Source organism: Mustela erminea, chromosome 2 (assembly GCF_009829155.1).
Source record: "Mustela erminea isolate mMusErm1 chromosome 2, mMusErm1.Pri, whole genome shotgun sequence".
Taxonomy (NCBI): domain Eukaryota; kingdom Metazoa; phylum Chordata; class Mammalia; order Carnivora; family Mustelidae; genus Mustela; species Mustela erminea.
The window spans coordinates 12,300,969-12,322,464 of record NC_045615.1 but is presented as its reverse complement, the minus strand read 5'-3'; the positions used below and the strand labels follow the sequence as shown (position 1 = coordinate 12,322,464).

Below are 21,496 nucleotides of genomic sequence, written 5' to 3'. Positions count from 1 at the left end.
CTTGCTGTCCATGTCCCCTGGCTTCCTGGCTGAGCGCAGGGTGGACATGGGGCCATCCAACTGTTCGGGCACAGGTTGAATCTGTCAGAACTACACTGAGGTTATGAATGTCTTCCAGTTGAAAATTTAAGAATAAAGTGATTGCAAAGTTGTGGCTTTGGCCTTTGTATTATGCTAGGTTTCACAGATTTTTAAATTTTTCATTTAATTCTGGCTTAGTTTCTGATCCCTAACTTCTAATTTCAATCAGAAGTCAAACATCCCATGCTTCTGAACTAGTCCGGTCCTCAGTGGGGAAAGAAGTTAGGTACTGACATGCCAGCGGGATGGGAGTAATTTCTTCTAGTTTCCTGTTCCCTCAAACACTAGTATACTTCACTGCTTGGGATTCTTAACCAGCAACAGAACCCAGAGACACGGGAACTCAGAACAGGACACACAGGCTCTGCTTCCACCCCGTCCCAACATCAGCAGGGCCCAGGGCAACCTGGCTCTCCACTAGGACAGCTGGCTTCCGGCATCACCCACACGCCATGCTTGTGTGAGTCCCCACATGGGTTACTGCTGGCTTGGGGCTGGTACAAAACGGACTACAACTATGTTCTTAGCTCTTGAAATTAAGCAGGGGCACAAATCATTGGAGCCTGAGACAGTTTAAGGGATGAATTGTAGAGCAGGGCTGATGAAAGTGACAGGAAACGACAAAGAGAGAAACTGGTTTGAGGCAGGAGTTCCCTGGTTTGAGTTTCAAGGACACCCTGATCCAGGAAGACAGGAATCTGCAGGGTAAGAACGGATGGACCGCGGCATCCCACCAGAACACAGACTTCGCGTTAAGGGAGAAAACGTTTAATTGGCACAGTCATTCCTTTCCTGATTAAATTAACAGTGAAGCAGTGATTTTTACAGTTAAAGCTGGTTTGTCCCCAGTGAGTGTCCCTGTTAGGCTGGGAGGCCAGTTCGCTCACGCCCCGCCGGTGGTACTGGAGGGACACAGTCTGTGAAGCGAGGACAGCTCTCCCAGCTGTTCCTCTTTCAGCTGAGGTGCACACAAAATAAAGTGTTTATTTAAAAAGGAATCATGCCAAGGACAAGACCAGAGGGTCTTTGCAGCAGCACCGCAAAGCTCATGAGATGCAGGTGCCCTGGGAGAATGGCTTTCTCCCAGGGCTAGCCCACTGGTTTTCTTTTCAACCCAGCCCACAGCTAGCGAGCTACTTGCTTAGAAGTACCCCTGCTGGTAGGGGACTGGTCTTGTTAGGGACTCCACTTTCCATTCCTCTGGAACGCCTAACAGACCTCTGGGTCTCGGTCTGGCTTCTTGGTGAGTGTGGCCGGGGAGGACACGGGGGCAGCAGGCACTATGCGCAGCACTAGTCTAGGGGGAGAAGGACTCACTTCGCTTGCGGTGGCAGCTCACATGGTCTAGGTGTGCACGGGGACTGCAGTCCACCCAACGGGCTGGGAGGTAGCCAGGCCTTGGATGTGTCTCCTTGGAAGACGGCTCTGACAGTAGACACGAGGTTTGGCCCAATCCCTCAGGCCCTGTCTAAAACCTCTTGTATCATATCTGAACTCAAAAGAATAAAAGACATTCCTACCCTCCATCTCCTCACCAGCCCAACTGGCTATATTTAGGGAAACAGTGCCCCAGGGCTGGCAGAACTAATCCCACAGCACATTAGATCTTTTTCCAGTACTGGTCAGTGCATGGAATACCAGCCACAATTTCTGATTCAATTCCACAGTGATCCTGTCCTCTGAGGATTTTAAAGAAGCCTGGAAAGCAAAAATGATATGCCTTAATAGTGTGCTAAGTTACGAGCCTTGCCAACATACTCCAGGAAGACCCAGGAGCAAGAGACACCAGCCTAGCCAGAAAGCAGTCACCAAACTAGCCCCAAGGTGTTCTCCCGACATGTTCTGTTCACCCAGCAGCCCAGCTCTAACCCCACTTCCATGTGACCCCACATAAGCAAGCACTGCATCCCGGGCATGGGGAACTGTGAGGGACAAGCACCTCAAAGCCATGGCCTGACCCCTACCACCCCTTCTCGGCATCAGCGTCTGCCCTCATGGCAAGGGAACCCCTGGGAGGTCACTGCTGAGCCCCAGGCCCAGTGTTTGGAGCAGAGTAGGACAAGATGACCACCCCATCCTGGCCCAGACATCCTATGAGCAGGCAGGGGGCCGCCACTCACCATTGTCGCCCCAGTCCGTGTTCCAGGAGTTGCCCACCAGCCAGTAGGGTGTGCCATTCTCCACTCCCCAGCCCAGGATGCGGACAGCGTGGCCTCCCATCATTTCTCCAGTGACGTGCTGGTACACGCCTGAGAAAAGGACAGCCCGTTCAGGCAGAGACTGGGCTGCTGCCTCACTTCCCAGAGCATCCCTCCAACCCGGCTGGCCCACCACGCCCTCCCAAACAAGGTTATAGAGAATGCCCTGATGTTCTCTCAGAAGGCTCCAGTGGCTTGCACGATGTGGGGCAATGATCTCAATAGGTTTTTGAAAGCCCAATGCCCAAATATGTTGAGTAAACAAAGTGGAGTCCAACAAAATGTGCTCATTGCTTGCCTTGAAAACTGAAGCTATAAATTTTAATTTGAGTAGTAAATTTAATGTTACCATCCAATTCCAGTTACCCATTCTACGTGCTAGGTCTCCAGGTGAGGATTTATTTGTCAAAAGGGTTCTGTAACTTAAGTTTTAAGGTTCTGTCCTGGGCAGCATCCTGCAGAGGCGAAGTGAGAGGGAGGCCAGGGTGGTGGCAGCCGGTGCTGACAGAGAAAGCTACAGGCCAAGGTGCTCACAGGGCCTGTGCAGCAGGTGATCCCCACACTGGTGAATCCCTCTGTCAAACTGGAAATGCACCCTTTTAAATTATAGGGAGGGACAACTCTTAAAAACAGCTGCTTTATCATCTTGTCTTCCAGAATTATCTCCCTTTATCCAATGGTGTTCCCTAACCGTGGATAATGCTGAAATATTTGAGCAGGCAGAATGGAGACAGCTGGGCCAGCCACACACTGTGCCAGAGTAGGGGTATTTCTAAGGCAGCCCTCAGGCCAGGGGCATCGGGATCTCCAGGGTGAATCCCCACAGCCTCAAGCAAAGCCAGGTGCTTCCTGTTCCGCCGTCCACGTGGAGCATGGTCTGGGACTTCGCCAGCACAATTCGAGTTCTTCCTCCCTGATCTAGTCCTGTTGGTTCCCTGGAACCCACACCTCCCCTGCCCCGCTGCCATCGGGGGGCCAACACGCACCAGACTTGTACATCAGGAAGTCAGAATACACGGAGAAGGCCGCCTCTACCGGGCCGTTCTTGTAGATCTCCGCCATGATCTCCTTCTCGCTACTGGACACGCTGTAGGAACTGCATCCTGGCAAATGAATCGGCCGAGTGGGTGTGAGGCGTGCCCCCCGCGGTGCCGTCTTCAGCTCTTCACTGACTTACGGGGAGCCGCCAGGTGAAGCCTGCATTTGGGCTCTCACCCAGACCTCATGGAAGGCTTCCCTGGGGAGGAATGAACGATGGCCCTGGACCCTGAAGGGGAGATGTGGGAGAGCACAGCTCCGCAGCGGGAGGGGCAGTGAGCATGAGACCCTGGGAGAAGGACGGAGCGGTGCCCTGAAGGTTCTAGGCCTGATCACTCCCCTGTAAAACAAGGGGTCTGGTCCCTCCAACCCTAAGGGTCTGTGACTGACGCAACAGAGATCCTGGGGCTGGAGACAGGCAGAAAATACAGTGTGCTGCTCCCTCTGACAACGTCATGACCTTTCCTTCTCCCTCCTGTGTTCCTGGCTCCAAGGGTCAACCGCCCAGGCCTCTCCCCTCCTCTGGCTCAGGAAGGGTGTCAGCGGGTCCCTGGCCCCAGGGTGCTGGGCAGCATGGGCCCCACCTTACCATAGTGCTTGTCTTCTTTGTAGGACGGGGTGTAGCCGGGCTCGCAGATCTTGCTGCACTTGGGGGTATCCCCCTCCCCTGTGCATGGGGGCCGGGAGCCATTCACGTGGTGCTCACAGGGAGGGATGGAGTAGGGTCTGCAGCCTGCGGGGGCCCAGCGGAAAGGAAGGATCAGCTGAGAGTCTCTTCAGAAGCCCCTTGAGGGCAAAACTGCTGCAATGGTAACGGGGTCAGATGTGCAGCACTGACACTGTTGCTAATTCTGCCCTGGAAGGGACTGCCTCCGATTTCTCCTGGATTTTTCCACCTCCCGACCTCAACTCTCAATCCTCACTTTATAATGCAAGCAGAGACAATGGCTTAGAAAATCCATTGGCCAGGTATGGGCTGACGGCAGACACTCACCGACATGCGAGTCATAGAGGCCACCGGAAACCAAGCCTTTTTTTGTCCAGAAGTTCCAAGCTTCAGCAGGAAAGCCCCCATTACAGCTAAGGAAAGAGCCACTTATTAAATTCACTGTGTGAGAACTTCTAAGCTGTTTCCAGACCACACTGCCTGCTGCCTAAGACCCCAGGGTCCCTTACGGATCCACCAATGCCTTCGGCAGCTGGCCTAAAAGTTCTCCTGGGTCCCAACCAAGCCCACTTCACCCACCCTGGGAGTCACTTCTTCCAGGGAATCTCCCCAGCTCACAGGCCCACCCACCACCATCCTCAAAGAGACAGAAGGACCCTCGCATTCAGGTCTACCCTGAACCAGGCTGTCACACAGATTCTAAGCACACTGCAATTCCCTGGTGTTTTAATACAAAAAATGCTAATGCCAGAGACCAGGTTAACTGGAAGGAGAGGAGGCTGGACACTTATTTTACTCCCAGGTATTCCTAATCCGCAGTCATATCTGAGAACCACGGCTGTAAAACCAAAGCCAGTCGGCAGAAAGACAGGCACCCATGCTGGGAATTCAGTTTCTGCAACCAAGCTGGGAGCCCATCATTCCTCATTACAGAAACCAGGTGCCAGGGTTATTACATTTCCATGATCAAGGAGAGGCAACAAGGAAAACAAGCAGGCTGGAGATCAGAAATGTCCCCACATATCCTGAGACCATGTCTGTTGTGCCGGGACGCACCACCCACACCCCGGGCAGGGTCAGCCTGGCTGTAGGCAGCTCCTGGAAGGCAGCAGTCCCACCGGGGCCTGCTTCCAGACTCCCCCGGCCCCCAAGCTGTCCAAGCAGAGGGCTGTTATCGGACTTGGAATACCACTCCTGCACTCACGGAGGCTACAGCCTGGGGGCTCCCATGGTGGGAGGGGCCGGAGCTGACTCACCCGTCCCCACATTGGTCACCACAGCAGGTGAGCATGTCCTCAGCAGACACCTCCACGCTGACGTGCCCATTGGTGCGGATGCAGATTCGGTCTGAAATGGCTTCCACAGCCCCAAACGCCTGCAGGAATGAGCCCCGCCCGGGTGAGCTGCAGTCCTGGGATGTGGGCTCTGCCAGGCACCACGTCGGAGGACCACAGTGAACCCCACAGACCTTCCTGGTGGCTGGTCTCCCCCAGTGTCAGTGAGGGTCCTGGCACTCAAGTTTGTCTCTAAAGCGGGAGGCCAATCCGCCCCAAATCTCCACCTGCGCACTCAGTTCACTTCTAAGATGTGGTTTTTGTTAACATAAAGCAGCTCACACGGGACGATTACTATATGATTTACGAACAGGAGGCAGCTCAACTGGTCAGTAAGAGACGGAAAACAGATGGTTCAATGTACACCAAGTGCACTTTACCACAGTTTGAAACAAAATTAAGACAGCTCACTGACACAGAGGGGTACTTCATGGAGCAGAGCAGGGCTCCAAACTGCTGGTATTTGCTGACGGCCTTGGGACAGCGTGTCAGAGAAGTAAGAATAGCTTTCCCACTGACACATGGGCCACCGGTTCTTCCACCTCGTCTTTGCAATAACTCATGACCACAGGGATCATCATGATTTGTATGTCGACAGAAACAGACATGCAGAAAGTTTCTATAACTTGCCTAGTCACCTGGTGGTCTGGTCTGACACCTGCCCTCCCACCCCCCATGGCTCGGGCCCCTCCCAGCCAACAGGGCCTCACCCAGCAGGACCCGCAGGAGCCCTGGTCCCGGATCTCTTTGATGGTCGGGCAGTTAGGCCACTGCTCCCGGGAATCGAAGCTTTCAGGCAGAATCATGTTCTCGGCAAACCAAAGTCTAGATAAAGGAAGACCTCCATGACAAACTCGCATCTTACAACTCTCCCCCATCTGGCAGACGTTAGCGCCTGCCACCTGGGAGGGAAGGCACGGGGAAGCCAAAGGTGACATCTGTGGGCACGTCCCCTGGGAACTTTATACAACCAAACCAGGAACTTTACCATTTAGCACATCTCGTTTCCTGTGTTTCTTGCTAGTCTTATTTATGGGATATTTTTCAGGAGTTCGGCCACAGGATCTACATAACTGTGTTTCTTACTTCCCTCACTACCCCCTTGGGTCTGCCCAGGGTCCCCACAACGTTTTTAGCATCTTTGCCATTGCGTGATGTCCCGCAACTATTCCAACCATATTGTTAGGTATTTCTAATGCTTCCTACGAGAGTAGTATCTACTTGAAAATGCCTACTACAGAGTTCTCTAGGAAAAACGGAACACTGACGGCAGATCAGATAGCTTTTCTCAGATTCTCCTTCAATTCCTAAAGACTAGATCTGCTAGGTCATACAGGGCAGACCTGGGGGCCTGCCCATTGGGTTCTGAGACATGTGGAGAAGCACAGTGGGAAACACGGCACTGGGGGCTGAGCCCAGTCAGGCAGTCTCGCAGCTCCGAGGGAAGGGACACCTCCAGATGCCAAGGAGGACTTCTTACTCCCTCTTTCTCGCAGTCCCAAACCAACCCCTGCTGTTCCTAGGGCAGTGGGGCAGGTATGGCCAGCATATCCATCCCCAGGTAGCAGACACTCACCTCTGGGGCGGCTTTGGCCCACCCAGGAAGGTGCCACATAGCTTCTTCAGGTAGCTCTGGTCCACATTGTGGAAGTTGTGTCCAGCCTGCAGGACAGCCACAGCAGTCAACAGAGGCAGTGTGCAGGGGTGGGGTGCATGAAAGCCTGACAGGGCCAGGGGTCCTGTTTAGCTCAGGAGAGCAAGGGGGTTTGGGGGACTGCAAAAGAAATGTGTTTCCCCAAATTCATGTTGAAACCTAAACCTCAAGGTGATGGTACCTAGAGGTAGGGCCTTCAGGAGGTGATTAGGTCACGAAGCTGGAGACTTGGTGAATGGGGTTAGTGCCCCAATAGGAGCTGTGAGAGCTGGCTCCACCCACTAAGTGAGGCACTCCCCTAGAACCCAGCCATGCTGGCACCCTGAAAATGTACTTCCAGCCTCCAGAACGGCAAGCAATTGCACTTCTATTTATGAAGTACCCTATCAGTGGCATTCTGTTACAGCTGCGTGGACAGCCTCGGACAGGCACCCTGCACAGCAAGCAAGGCCCTGCCCCAAGGGAGCCACCCAAGGGGCACGCAGCTCCCAGACCACTGGGTATCTCATCGGATCTGCTACACTTGCTGAGGTCCACAGAGACCCTCTATAGCCCTGAACATGGCTCATTCTTTATTCCTGTAGGCCCACGCCCCAGGGCTGGGCAAAAGCAGGGAGCCACCTGATGGGCCTTAACAACTACCAGGATTGGGGGGGGAGGTGTCCAGGGTCTTCCCAGCTGTGAGCACTTCCAAAGCTCGTTTAGTCCCATGCACCACCGTGTGCATGCACACACAGCATGGGGCAGCGGGGAGGCGCAGGGAGAAGGTTAGCATGGTCTGGAGTGGCTATGACTCTCAATCAGCCCCACTCTGGGACAGACCGTCCCACGGCTGCAGCTGCAGCCACCACCCTTGGGAGGCAGAATGCATCAAATGAACCCCTGGGGGAGGGGCGTGCACAGAAGCGATCCCCACAGCTCACCTTCCACGTAGTGTTCTGTATGTTAACATAGTGGACCAGCTCATCCGACAGCGGCTGGAAAGGCGGCCTTCTCTGGGCACTGGTCAGCACCACCAGGCAGCTAAGGGTGGCCAAGAGCTGCCACATTTTGGAAGCTGGATCTTCGATTCACCTAGAAAAGAAAAGACATCAGGATGCTCCATGCACGTAACGTATACGAGGGGGCTGTCTCAGGCAGCAGGGCTCTGAGGCCAGACACAACCCAGGGGTCGAAAGACCCGTGTTCTCTTTCCGGCTCCACCATGTGCCCCCTTCTGTTCCTCAGCGTCCTTCTCTGTGAAGCCTGGGTGTGGGGGCAGAGAAACCTCAAAGACCCACAGCGCCCATGAGCTCCCAGGCCCCGTCTCACCACAGTCCCCAGCTATGCCCGTAGCACAACGGGCCATGCTGTGGACTGAATGCGCGTCCACCCCAACCCCCACCCAAACTCATGTTGAAATCCTAACCCCAACATGATGGGATTCGGAGATGGGGCTGTTGGGGGTGATTTTCATGAGGATGGGACTAGAGTTCTCACAAGAGACCCCAGAGAGCTCCCTCTCGCCCTCTGCGCCAGGAGCACACAGCAGGAAGGGGGTCATCTGGAAAAGGACCCTCACCTGACAGTGAGACCTCACACTCCCACAGTGTCCCCAACTGAGAAACAAACCAGGGGGGCGAAGACAGGCCGTGTGCACTTCTCCAGATGCCCAGGAGCTGGGAGAGAGCGAGCTGCGGGCAGAGAGGTCCCTCTGCGCTGCAGCCTGGTAACCGGCGTGTTGCTTGGGTCTCCTGGGGTCCCCTGAGCCGATCTCAAGCTGGACTCATGCTCTGAGACAGGGCTGTTCCACTGATGTGCGGCTAGCTGGGGAGCTGTGGGCCCAGGACCAGCCCAGCCCTCCTGTCCATCAGAACCGAAGGCCCAGGCCACAGGCAGTACCTATGACAACATCTGAACCCCGTCAACAGACCCATATCTTCAGGCTATAAGGAGTTCGGGGCCCTCCCTGCTACTGCCAAATTGCCCCTTGCTGGGTTTGTCAAACTGGGTTCAAGCCTTTTCCAGGCTAGTGCTCTGAGTGAGTGAACATTCTTAGGTGATTAGGTCCCAAGGGGAGAACCACTAAGATTAGAAAAATGCAGAACAAAATCTATTTCACAAGCTACATTTGGGATATAAAACAAGCATAAACAGGGAAACAAGCAAAAACAGGCCAATGAAGCCCAACAGCACCAGGGAGGGAGAGCTAGTCTGGCCAGTGGCAAAAGTCTGGGACTTTCTCTGGTTTTTCCAGTCAGCCAAGGGCTCTGTTTCAAAGACAGTCCTTCCAGGAAGGGAACCCATCACAATATAACCACAGTCCTTAGATCTTAGACTGGCCAGCAAGTCAGGAGACTGGCTCCACCTCTGAATCATGCTCTTAGGCAAGCAGCTCTAAGGAAAGCAAGGAATGTTCCGGGTGTCACAGTCTGTCCTTCCCCCTCCCCCCCTGCCGGGCCTTGTGGGAGACCCACGTGCACAGGGGGTTGGGGGGGTGGGGGGGTGGTTTCTCGGGCTGGAAGCGGGAGGGTTTCCTGTCCCTGCCCTCTGGAGCTTCCAGAAGGACCCACCTCCTTCCAGGTCACAACTGGGCCTGCTGCCTCCCACAGTGAATTACAGTTAAAGCAAGATTTAAACCTGAGGGCTCCTTAAGCAACAACCCACCCGGGAGGACAGGGGTGTGACAACAGCAAACAGCTCTGGAAAAGAGCAGGAAGAGATGCCTGCCTGCCCCCTGGGGTAGTGGAGACAGTATACAACCCTGCCAGATGCTGGCCAGGAACAGTCCGATCAACAAAACCATTCAGAAGCTTAGATTTTGTGGCAGTGGGAGAGGAAAGGCCTGTCTCAGGGTATGTGCCCGCACCACTGGCTCTGCATTGCGAAAAACATAGGAAGGCCAAATGTTTACACCTGATTTCTCACACACACGTGGTATGTGGAACAAAGATCTTGAATAAAAACACATGAAGGAAATAAATGCACTTTAAAAACTGTACTATCCAAATGAGAAACACCTATGATCGACAAACAGAATCTTAAAGAGACGGAGCTTGATTACTGAAAGTAAAGCCTCTCTTTCTAAGAGAAAAACAAAATAAGATAAAAAGTGGCACACTGACAAAACAGTGCTTCCGTGCGCTTAAAGCTTCATTTCCTCAATATGCAAAAAGTGCTCAACAACCCGAATAAAAACAGAATAGAGAAATGGCAAAAGGACACACAATTAAATTACAGAAAAAGTAGTACAGGGCGCCTGGGTGGCTGAGTTTGTTAAGTGTCTGCCTTTGGCTCAGGGTCCTGGGATTGAGCCCCACATGAGGCTCCCTGCTCAGTGGGGAGTCTGCTTTTCCGTCTGCCTCTCTCATGAATAAATAAAATCTTAAAAAAACAAACAAACAAACAACAAATAGCCATCAGATATCAAACGATACGCAAGCACGGGGAAGTACAGATAAAATGAAGGGCTTGCAAAGGCTGCGCAGCTGGCCGGTCCCTGGCAGGGTCAGACATGGGCAGGCAGCAATGCTGGGCTACTGAACCCCGGAGGCAGGCCCAATCACGGAGACGACGGCCAGGACATTTCTATTACTTTTGCAATCTGCATGCCCTCTGACTCAGCAATTTGATATTTAGAAATTAACCCTACTGGCCTCAAATTCGAAGATACAGAACAGGTATACAGATGTTTACTGAATATTCTCTGTATGACAAAAGAAACAAAGCAGGTGTCTAATTAAAAAAATAACTGTTAAATTACAGTAAATGATTAACAGAAGACAGAGCAGCCATCAAAAATGAACTAGGTAAAGTGAATCATATTGTCCTGATAAAGTAAAATACGCCCAACACACGCATAAGTGGAAAAAAGCAAGTAGCAGATGAGTCAGGGTAAGCGTGTGAGCCCAGGAAGCGACGTACATGCCTTTTACCGTTACCACATGTAAAACATCAATAAAGTGTTAAAAGTGGTATGTGTGGCGGGCAGACTTATTTTTCACTATCCTTTTAAAAAAATTAAATGAACATACTATATTCAAAGTTTGGCTCGTTTAGGAAGAAAAGCAGCTAGGACTACCCAAAACCCTGAGCCCCAAATGTACTTCCAACGGACTACTGGGCAACAGTGAGGCCTTCTCCTAGTGACTTTCTGCTCAAAACACTTAACCTTCTCGTTTTCAGTGCCTTACAGGGAGGCTGTGGCTCCCATGACCATATCAGGATCCACATGGCCTCTCTCATGGTAGGTAAATGTCTTGTGTCCTCACACCTCGGAAGGAGCAACGGAGCAGAGGTCTCGCTCATAACATCTTCTGAGCAAAGGAGCAAAGCAGTCGTGTTCCCTTCCTTTATCCTGATACCCCTTATACTCGCTCGGTAGCTTCACGTTTCCTCACGACAGGAGAACCTCATGAATGAACACTGGAGTGTGGGCTCCGGGCACACGGGCCATCAGACCTACGCCAGCAGGGCCAGGCCTGGATGATTAGCCCATTCAAATCACAGTCAGAGGGCTGCCCTCCCTGGCTTCCACCGTGACCCATTAGGGGTCCGGGAATGTGGCAGGGTGCCGAGGCATCCTCAGGGAAATACTCCCCACAGGTCACAGAGGGGCATCCCACAGTGATCCCTGGGGGCTCTGCCATCTGCTGAGATGTTAAGTCACGAGCAAGTGGGGAAGGGGAGCAATTCATGGTAACTTGGACTTGAAACAAGCTTTCTCTGTTTTTTCTCATGGCAGAGAACAAAGAGGCACCATCCACTTCCCAGTCTGTTTCTGTGCCGAGGGCTGCGCCATGGCCATAGCCAAGTCAACTCCCAAGGCCCGTGAGGCCCCCGCAAGCGAGACTTTCACGCACTTGCCCTTCTTCTCTTGGTTCCACAGGTCCTCCTCCATACTTCCTGTCAACGTCATTCTCCCCATCTTAACCCTTCACCAGGGAGAACCAGGTACCCCAGCAAACTGCAGAGCCATTAGCCTGGAGGCCAGGAGCTCAGCTTGAACCCCTGACTCCAAGCTCCACTAGCACTGGGCACTGGGCATGGGGCTGTGGCTTTGGGAGAAAGTCTGGATTCGTTTCAAGTAGTGAATAGGCTGCTGTGGCCGATGGCCAGGATGAGCACTGGGCTTGGAGTCAGGAGACCTGGGTTCAGATCTTTCCCTTACTGTGCACTCTTGAGTACCAACCTGCACTGAGCCTCAGCTGTAAAAGGGGGCTCATGACTCTTCTTTTTTCCAGGTGGAAGTCAAGAGTGCCATGATGGCACCTGGTCTATAGCAAGAAAGCAACAAAGGGCTGCTCCCTTGGGCACCCTCAACTCCCAGGTCCCACCAGCCACCCTCCTTTTTTCCCTCCCTGCCCCCTTCGTCCCCACTTCTAGCCTGTGCCAGCTAACTCCCACTGACTCCAGATGTGCCCGGAGTACCTCTATACCACAGTCTGAATTAAAAAACGAGGTTCTAACCTCAGTTAACCTCCAACTGGGCTTCTTTTTCTAGAGGCCGAGAGACTGCTGAGCCCAAAGACTGTGAAGTCAGACTTCTCCTGCTAGAAGGGACAGACACAGATGTCCCATGAGCAGTGGTGACTGTACCCCAGGGAGTGCCCAGCATCTTTCTGCATCTGCAGAATCATGCACAGCGGACCAGCTACAGCAGCTGGCTAATGTGAGCTGTGCGCTCAACAAGCCGGCCATGGGTCAGTCCTACAGCCTGAAACAGAAGCAGCTTTCGCTTCCCCTCTTTGGGGCAAATACTTCCCTTTTGTCAGTTTTGTAGGTTTTTTTTTTTTTTTTTTTTTAAATTACAGGACAGAATGAACAGAAAGTCCTTATTCTGTGAGAAAAGACGGGCCCAAACTGGTAAGAACATTTGGAGTCACCAGACTTGCTTGCAGGGCGTGGATGGGCAGAGGGAACAACTGTGGGCAGATGGTTGGTCCCTCCAAACCTCAGGCAGCTGGCTGCCTTTGGGGGACCTGGGGTGCCACTACATCCCTCTGGCCCTTTGCCAAGCCAATCTCTGGCTATGAAAAAATAGGCTCTGGTACTTCTTCCCTTTCCAGACCCCTACAGCACTCAATGGTTTCTATGGAAGCACAGGCCACTGAAGTTCTGTAGAATGCTGTCATGTGTGAAAGGGGCCTGTGGCCAGCAGATCCTATGAACCCCGCTTACAGCATAATCATTCCCCAGATGACTTTGAAGCCATTCCCGGGACTACGGTGGACCTTGGGGCTCTGGAAGAAGATGGAATGGATGCGGGAGAGGAGCCAATGCTGAGTTGCAGACTTCGGTCCTGTTATTCCCCAAGGACACGGACCTGCCACCGAGCTTGGTTTTTACCAAAGCTTCCTTTTAAGGCTGTAGAATCCTCGGGGAGACTGGATTCTCAATATGCCCCAAATCTAAGGAGACGGGACACAGGTATGTGAGGTTTCCAAGTAAGCCCAGCAGTGATCTTCTGGGCAATACTGACACAGATGAATGGGTCTCTGGCACGGCTCTCATCCCCTTCTCTGCTCGGCCTTGCCCGCTGCTGCTGTTCATGCATGGTGGGACCTCCTTCACAGCTGGCTCTAAAGGACCACAGGCTGAGGGCCCCGATTCTGCCCACAGCTGCGGAATAAGGCTATGCCCTGCAGATCAGATTAGTGATAGTGCCTGCAGACCAGGGGGCAGGTGGACAGGCAGGAGCGCTGGGAAGATCGAGTGGGACCTGTCTGGAGAATTCGGCTGCAACTTTCTCTCTCACATTCAAGGCAGATGTTCCTGAAGTTTCGGCTGCTTCGGTGCACCACCTACACATCAAAACTACACAGCTCTTCATTTCCTCCGACGGCAACTCGCCCAGCTACGCCTCCGTGCTGGGGCGGCGCCATGGGGGCTGACACCAGTGCCTTCATCTCTGATCACACCAAAGGAGACCTTGCCTTTGAGTCTGAATCACGGCCTTGATGTTTCCTGTTTCTGCTCGTAATGGAAACGTGTCTAACTGCCTCATGGCTTACAATCCTCAAATTAAAAATAACAAAACCAAAAGGGCTCCTCATCGCCATCTGCCTCCTTAGAGCTGTGAGAATAAACGGGCACCAGCTGGCTCTCTGTGGTCTAGAGCCAAACTCCCTGCAACTGAATGGCCCCCGGGCGACTGCTGTGTGACCCACAAAGGGCACCCACTGCAGTGGGCCAAAGCTGTGCGGCTCACAGCCCTGCAAGCCCCAGGGGGACCTGAGGAAGCAGTGAGAGGGCCCCGGCTGGGGGTGCTGGGGTGGGGAGCCTCAGTTGGTTAAGCATCTGCCTTTGGCTCAAGTCATGATCCCAGGGTCCTGGGACTGAACCCTGCCTTGGGCTCGTTGCCCAGCAGGGAGTCTGCTTTCTCTTCTTTGCCCACCCCCTCCTTGTGCACTCTCTAATAAATAAAATCTTTAAAAAAAAAAAAAAAAGGCAGCCTCACCTGCCTCACCCACTTAAACAGTTTAGGTCACTCACAGGTACACCTGCCAACCATCTGTCCCAAAACCAGAGACTAATTCCCACCAGGCTGAGCAGGCCAAGCCAGTCAATCTCCTCTCCCACAGTGCCTGGAAACCTTCTGGCTACAGTGCCCACAAATGGAACTCTGCTTCAGATCAGCCATAGCAGCCCACATCCTGAAAACAAGAAAATTATGACTTTGGTCTTCAAACAATAGACCCCGGGAAGGCCCTGGGCAGGTGAAAATATTTGTATTGTTGAGAAACAAGAATTTGGGCAAAGTTCTAGAAGCTTTTGCTCACAAGCTTCGCTCATGGACTCAGACACTGACTTACTGGGATGCTAAAGGGGGCATTACATTCTCAAGTCTCGGTTTCTAAAACAGGCATATTGCCTGGATTCTGAAGGACCTTAGGACTACTTTATACAAGCTGGCGGAAACCCTTGGAGATTGAAATGAGATCAATGTTCCAGGCCTCCCCAGCTCACAGGAGCACTGCGGCTCTAACTCGATTGCAGGCTAGATCCCATTTCCGGGCTGGCTGGGGGCTCAGAGGGGCGGAGACACTGGCAGTGACAAAAGCAAGCAACTGAAAGACGCTGCCTCCCCAGCTTGGTTCTAGTTCCTCTTGAGGCCCCAAGAAGACGAAGACGTATACACCCCACAAGGCTGCTGGGAGACGGAAGGAGATGGTCTTTTTCAAAGTGCCTTCCATGCAGTCTGGTTTGGAGCAGACAGCCAAAGCAATGAACTAACTGCCACCAGGAAATGGCTGTGTCCTCAGTGGTGCGGGAAGCGCACAGCGCTCTACTCACAGGCTGCTCAAGCTGTACCATCCCAGACTAGTGTTTTCTTCCCCCGCCTCAGAAAAATTATGATCACCCTAGTTTTTTTAAAAGATTTCATTTTTTATTTGTCAGAGAGAGAGCGAGCGCACAAGCATGGGGAGCAGCAGGCAGAGGCAGAGAGAGAAGCAGGCTCCCCGCTGAGCAAGGAGCCTGATGCAGGAATGATTCCAGGACCTGAGCAGAAGGCAGTGGCTCAACAGACTGGGCCACACAGGCATCCCCACCCTACTTTTAGCAACACGTCCTCAAATAGTGGTTATTTAATTCTGCTACCTTGACCAGCAGAAAAAAGCACTTCCAAGCACCCACAGTGGAGGTGGGTGGAAAAGATGGCTCCCAGATGATGTCTGACGATGCCTCAGCCCTGGAGTGGCCACAGGCCTGGGCTGGCACCACCTTCCCAGGTCTTGTGCAAGCCCAGAGGCCGAGTGACTGGTGTATGCATAAGCATACCCCACCCCAGCCCAGGTCAGAGGGTCACGGAGAAGCCCAGCCCCTGCTGGGTCCTTTGGCAGAATAACTGGGTTGTTCTCAGTGTTTGAGACTGGATCAGTTTACTCTTTTGGTGGTACCCATCCCATCCTCCTCCCCTCACCCTTGCTAGTGACTAGGTTATCTTGACGACCAGAGTGAAGTGAGTTAAGAGGCTGGTAGAAACAGATAACACTGGCAGGCAGCTTCCTGGGCACCCCACAGTCCAAAAACAGTAATGCTGGGAAAGGACCTCTGGCTTGTATAGAACTCGTTTTATAGGTGAGAGAAAGTGGTACCTGAGAAAACAACATGAGCAAGCCCGGAGGAGTGTACCTGGGGAGGGACAGACAATTATGAAGAGTTCAAACTCTAAAACTCCTCCACAATTATTTTAGTGACCTCTGTCATGTCACAAGCTTACAGGAGCCACAGTGTTCTCATCTGCAAAATGGAAGAGTCAAACTGCACTACCCAAAACTCACACGCATTCTGAAAGTTAAAAAAAAAAAAAAAATTAGAAAAGGTTATCTAATTGCATGAAGTCCATTAATACCTGTAAGGATCTAAAGAAAGCTCGGTGAGTTCTAGCTGTTAACAAATACATTAAAACTACAAACACAGTCAGCGATTCACAACAAAAATAGAAATCCTCACTCACCAATGATTTCTGAGAGCAAAGAATTATTTGAATTCCTGGTCATCGAAAAGAAAAGAGCAACATCATTACAAGCCCATCAGGTGGGTGAAAATTAAAGTCTAATACTACCCGGTGGTGGTAAATGAGGAAAAGGGACCCTCACCCACTGCTAGCAGTACACAATGGTAAAACTCGGACAGCATTCTATCAGCAAAATAGAAGACGCACACAGCTTACGCCCCAGGAGTTAAGTGGACTTTTCCTGCTTCTGCCCTAGAGAAACTCAGGAGTACCAGAAAGATACCAGGATTTACTGCCAGCGCTGCCTGCCCTGCCTGCCCTGCCTGCCGTAAACAGTGAGAAAGTAAAAACAACCTGCCCCTCAGTAGACACTAGACCTCCATGTATTAAGAATAACCCTCATAAACCGAAACGGGAAAGAATATGAACAGCATAATTACAGTTGCATCACTTTTACTAATATTGTTCGGGGACTGATACAAAGTAATAAAAGCACCCCCCAAAAGGTGCAAAAGAATTACAAAGAGACAAGATAGGAGCTACCTGTCCCTCAGGAAGACCAGAAGCAGGCTCTGGGGTGGTCATGAGTCTTGCAGAGCAAACAAGCCAGCACCGGCCTCTGGCTAAGAGGAGCTGTGTCCAAGAGGAAATGTACTTCCTGGGAATCCCAGGAAGCCTGGGTTGTGTGAGCCCCAAATTGGGGGAGGGGGGTGGGGATGAGGCTGGAGGGTAAAAATGAGATAGGTTAAGTCTAAATATATACGGGCATTTGATCCCTTGGTGGGATATGAACATGAACAGCCATGGAAAGACCCAGGATTTACTGCCCACCCACCCTTAGGCAGCTTCTAGAAGTGTGCGCAGAGCTTAAAACAAGAGGTGATGAAGGACACGAGACCAGGTGTAGACACTGATGAATGCCTCCCAACATCCACTGAGTACAATACATACCTGCATGTGCCCAACTACATGCATCAACTTGTCAACCCCACCACCTCTCTGCATGTGAGGCTGAACCATATGAAAAGTGCCTGAATTCCTTCCTTCTTGATCTAGAAAAATTCCCAGCTCTTACCATCTTTCACATTTTCCTTATGTCAAACTATCTAAAACAGGCAGCAGACACCATGAGCCCTTACTTGGAAATAGCCTAGTCCTATCCTCCCAAGGACAGGGATATTCCACACAACCACAACTTTAAGAAAATCACCCAGCGGGGGCACCTGGGTGGCTCAGTGGGTTAAGCCTCTGCCTTCTGCGCAGGTCATGATCCCAGAATCCTGGGATCGAGCCCCGCATCGGGCTCTCTGCTCAGCAGGGAGCCTGCTTCCTCCTCTCTCTCTGCCTGCCTCTCTGCCTACTTGTGATCTCTGTCTGTCAAAAAAATAAAATAAAATCTTTAAAAAAAAAAAAAAAAAGAAAAGAAAATCACCCAGCGGAGGCCCCACAACTCCCCTGAATGTGCTCTCCCTTGCTTCCCAATCCAACTGCCCAACAGGAATACAAAATATCTCTTACTCCTAAAATGTGCTCAACTTCCTACCCCCACGCCCAGGTCCTATAATTGAGGTACGAACCAACCGGTCTCGGAGGAACGCCTCAATTCAAGCTGCTGAATCAGCAGCGCGTGGACAGGTTCATGGGGCCAAAGAGCTTCCACCCTCACCGCCCACCCGACCAGTCCAGAGACAGAGATGTCCTGACCCAACAGCAGGGGAGTTACTGGAGCCAGGGCTGGGCTGGCCTGTGGAGCCCCCAGATAAGGGATCTACACCTTTCCACTGCCGAATGGCAATACCCCAGCTCCGGGACAGATGCCCAAAAAGATCTGAGCAGAAGCTTTCTCCAGAGCACCTTCAACTCTCTCTCTGGGAAAGCCACACAGGGTGTGGGTGTGTGTATGGGGGAGGGGGTACAGCTCAGCCCCTTTCTCTATAAAGTTCAAGGGCTCTAATCACCATCACCAGTGCCATCAGGAAACAATTCTCAGGGTGCCTGTCTGGGTCAGTCAGTAGAGCATGTGACTCTTGATCTTACAGTTGTGAGTTCAAACCCCACGGTGGGCATGGAGCCTACTTAAAAACAAACAAAACAAAAAACCGAAACAATTCTCCATTATTTAAGGATGTTATGGAAGAAAAGCAGCCCTTACCCAACCAGACACCCTTCTAAACCTATTCACCTTATCATTCTCAATCTACAGAAACAACGGGATGAATGCATTCCAGCTGCATCTGTGTCTAGTGGAAGCACCTGAAGATCAGTTTTTCTAAGCAAACTAAAGAGGCCAGATCTCCATTTGAACCACGGGGTGTGAGGGGCTGGTAGAGGATGTGGGGCCTGGGTTAGTGTCCTTATCCTTGCACAGCCTGTTGGCTTCCTCAGTGCCAGGGGAAGATAATGACTTAGGTCCACTAAGGCAAATGCAATTCACATCTACCTGGGTGGCCTGCTGAGCCTCCACACTGCTGCCTCTCCCAGGACTCCACGGTCATCAACCGAGGGAAGAGGTGGTGGCCCAGGGACTCTGCCCTGCTTTCCCTTCTCCCAAACAGTCCTGGGCCTATGGAAGGCACAGTCTCCCTTCCAGGACACTCCAGAGGTAGGGAGTGGCATCTTCTCCTTCCACGCCAGCCTCCCAGGGAGAAGGCAACTGGGACTCTCAAGCCCTTTACCTAGTTTCCTACCCCCCCCCTTAAATTTGTCCTCCCATCAGCGGGTTTAACTCATCCTGTGGCCTCCACCCTACTCCACCCAGTTCCAGGTTCCAATTTTCTGGTTTCTATTTCCCGGGGCCCCCAGAATTGTGCATGTGGTTCTGTGTAGAAAGTGGCCCAAGCAAACCCTCTGGAATAAGAAAACACCTGTAGGGAGACACTATTATTTCAGCAATTTCCTGAGGAAACTGAGGCCCAGAAGCTCACAGGGGGCTGGGGAGCTGGATTCCACGAGAAAGTCACCAGGATCCAAGCCAAGCGCTTCCCGCAAGCTCCTCCCCCGGAGCTCCCCCGCAAACTCCCCAGCTCCTCCCCCGCTGTTTCCCAGGCCCGACCCCGGAGCCCGGCGGACCGTGGGGGTCGGGCTGAGCCCACCTGCGGTGGAGAACACAGCCCTAGGAGAGGGGGCCGGCGGGCGCCTGCTTTCTGGTCAGAGTCGGGGTGGGTGCCGGGCTGCCCGCCTGGGGTTGTTTTTTGGCTTTTCTCTCCCCAGCGACTTTTAGGTGCTCGTGAGCTGCCACCCCTGCCCGCCCAGCTGGGGCAGCCCGAGGGTCCCCCGCCTTCTCGCTCCCCACCCCCGGGGATGCCTCGGGACCGCGCCTGGGCCTGGCTGGGGGCGCAGAGGGGCCCCGGCCTGCCCGTCCCCCTCCAAGGTCACTTCCACCGCGCCCGGGCCGCCCGTCCGCACTCACCGAGCCCCGCAGCCAAGAGCCTGGGCCTGCAGCCTGCGAGCGCGCAGGAGCCGCCGCCACCGCCGATGCCAGAGCAGCCGCCGTAGCTTCCCGGAGCCTGCCCCGGCGCCTATTTACCGCGCCCGGCCCCGCCCTGCGCACCCGGCTGACTCGCCACGTGACGGCTGCGAGCCGGGGTCCGCCCCCCGCCCTCCGCCCGCCGTCCTCCACCCCTCCGCCCTCCGCCCGCCGCCCCGCCGCCCCGCCGCCGCCTCCGCTGCGGACTCTGCGCCCGCCTGTGCGTCGCTGGGGGTGGGCCCCCGGCCCCGGGAAGAGGGGCTCCGAGCCCTGTGGGCAGCCTGCCTTACCGATGGGGGCCAGAAGCGGAGGGGAGATGAAGGTGGCCCTGAGGGCTTCCATCCAGCCAGGAGAAATTCCCCAGGGGCTGCCGCCACCTGAAAGCAGCCGTTCAAAGCCGGATGGATCCCTTCTTGGAGGAGGGGATGACTGTCCCTATTTCATTCATTCGGGAACCACTGAGTTGGGGATATCATGATAGCAGGTCTCCCAGAAGAACCTGAACAGGTTCCATTAGCGTTGATATTTTGAGAACATGCCTATAAGGTCCTCCAGTTTTGTAATAATAAATGGGTATGAATTTCAGGACCTGTGTCAGGATGTCTATAGAGAAGGGTCTTAGGGGCAGAAATCTGTTGGAGGAGGTGTGCCAGACCTGTCCTAAAGGGAACACGCACAGCAAGTACACTGTTTTCCCTGGAGTTTGTTCGGAGAGTGGCTAGGCAGGCTGATGGAGACGGTGGTGTGGCTCTAGACCTTGATGCATCCCCAGGTTTCTGATCCTTCTGACAACTTTGCAATCTAGGTATGATCCCAATTTTATTCGAGAGGCTCAGGAAAGTCTCGGATTTTATCTAGGTGCTCCTGGCAATAAGAAAGCTGTAGGTCTGGTGGATTCCAAGAGGTTCCAGGTGATGTATTTTTTGAGTAGTGCTCCAGCTAAGAAGGAATTTTTCATAAGTCTTTAGTGCAAAGAAATTACTTTATTAAAGCAGGGGAACAAGACCCATGGGCAGAAAGAACTGCTGCCCCAGGGTTGTTAGTTGCAACTGACAATATACTTTGGGGTTGGGGGAAGTAAAGAAAAGAGAAGTTCCAAAAAACTTTCATAGGCTAAAGACTCACAAGGTCTTGGAGGCCTTGCTATTGCCAAACAAAGGTTGTTTTTCCCCTCTAGCAAAGCATTAAGACGGTTGGGAGCTTCCTGGAGGAATGTTATAGTCTGCGGATCTCAAGTATTTGTCAATATGGGCTGCAGGTTATAAGGGCATTTAATTTTTTTCTACATTTCCTTCTGCCTTTGTTTCCCCTATTAGAGGCTGCTATCTGCTGCGTCTTGCAGCTAGCTGTTGCACAGTCCCTGTGCCTGCCAGGGCACATCAGAGAGCTAGCTAGACACATATACTTATACCTGTTCGGTCCCAATTAAAGAAAGGAGTGGAAGCAAGGAAGTCTCAGAATCTGCCCATGGTTACTAAACCCTCAACTGAGAGGGTTAGCTGAGGAGCTAGCTATCACGATGGTCCCAGCTGCAAGCTCACCCAGTCATATCTTGAGAACCGTGGACTCTAGACTGCAAATCAGTGTTTTGACATTTCGTCTCCCACATGGTGTCAGTC

General features: G+C 52.7%; 1 protein-coding gene across 1 annotated transcript; it reads right to left on the bottom strand.

Annotated features, from left to right (window-relative positions):
- Positions 1-1,045: 1,045 nt before the first annotated feature.
- Positions 1,046-19,947, bottom strand: CTSB (cathepsin B). Its single transcript, XM_032332248.1, has 10 exons — positions 19,821-19,947; positions 7,896-8,046; positions 6,895-6,980; positions 6,029-6,143; positions 5,241-5,359; positions 4,312-4,397; positions 3,907-4,050; positions 3,266-3,382; positions 2,202-2,330; positions 1,046-1,779 (listed from the first exon to the last, which is right to left on the bottom strand). The coding sequence occupies exons 2-10, from the start codon at positions 8,019-8,021 to the stop codon at positions 1,682-1,684; spliced, it is 1,020 nt and encodes a 339-aa protein (XP_032188139.1). The 5' UTR covers positions 8,022-8,046; positions 19,821-19,947; the 3' UTR covers positions 1,046-1,681.
- Between the last annotated feature and the right edge of the window lie 1,549 nt (positions 19,948-21,496).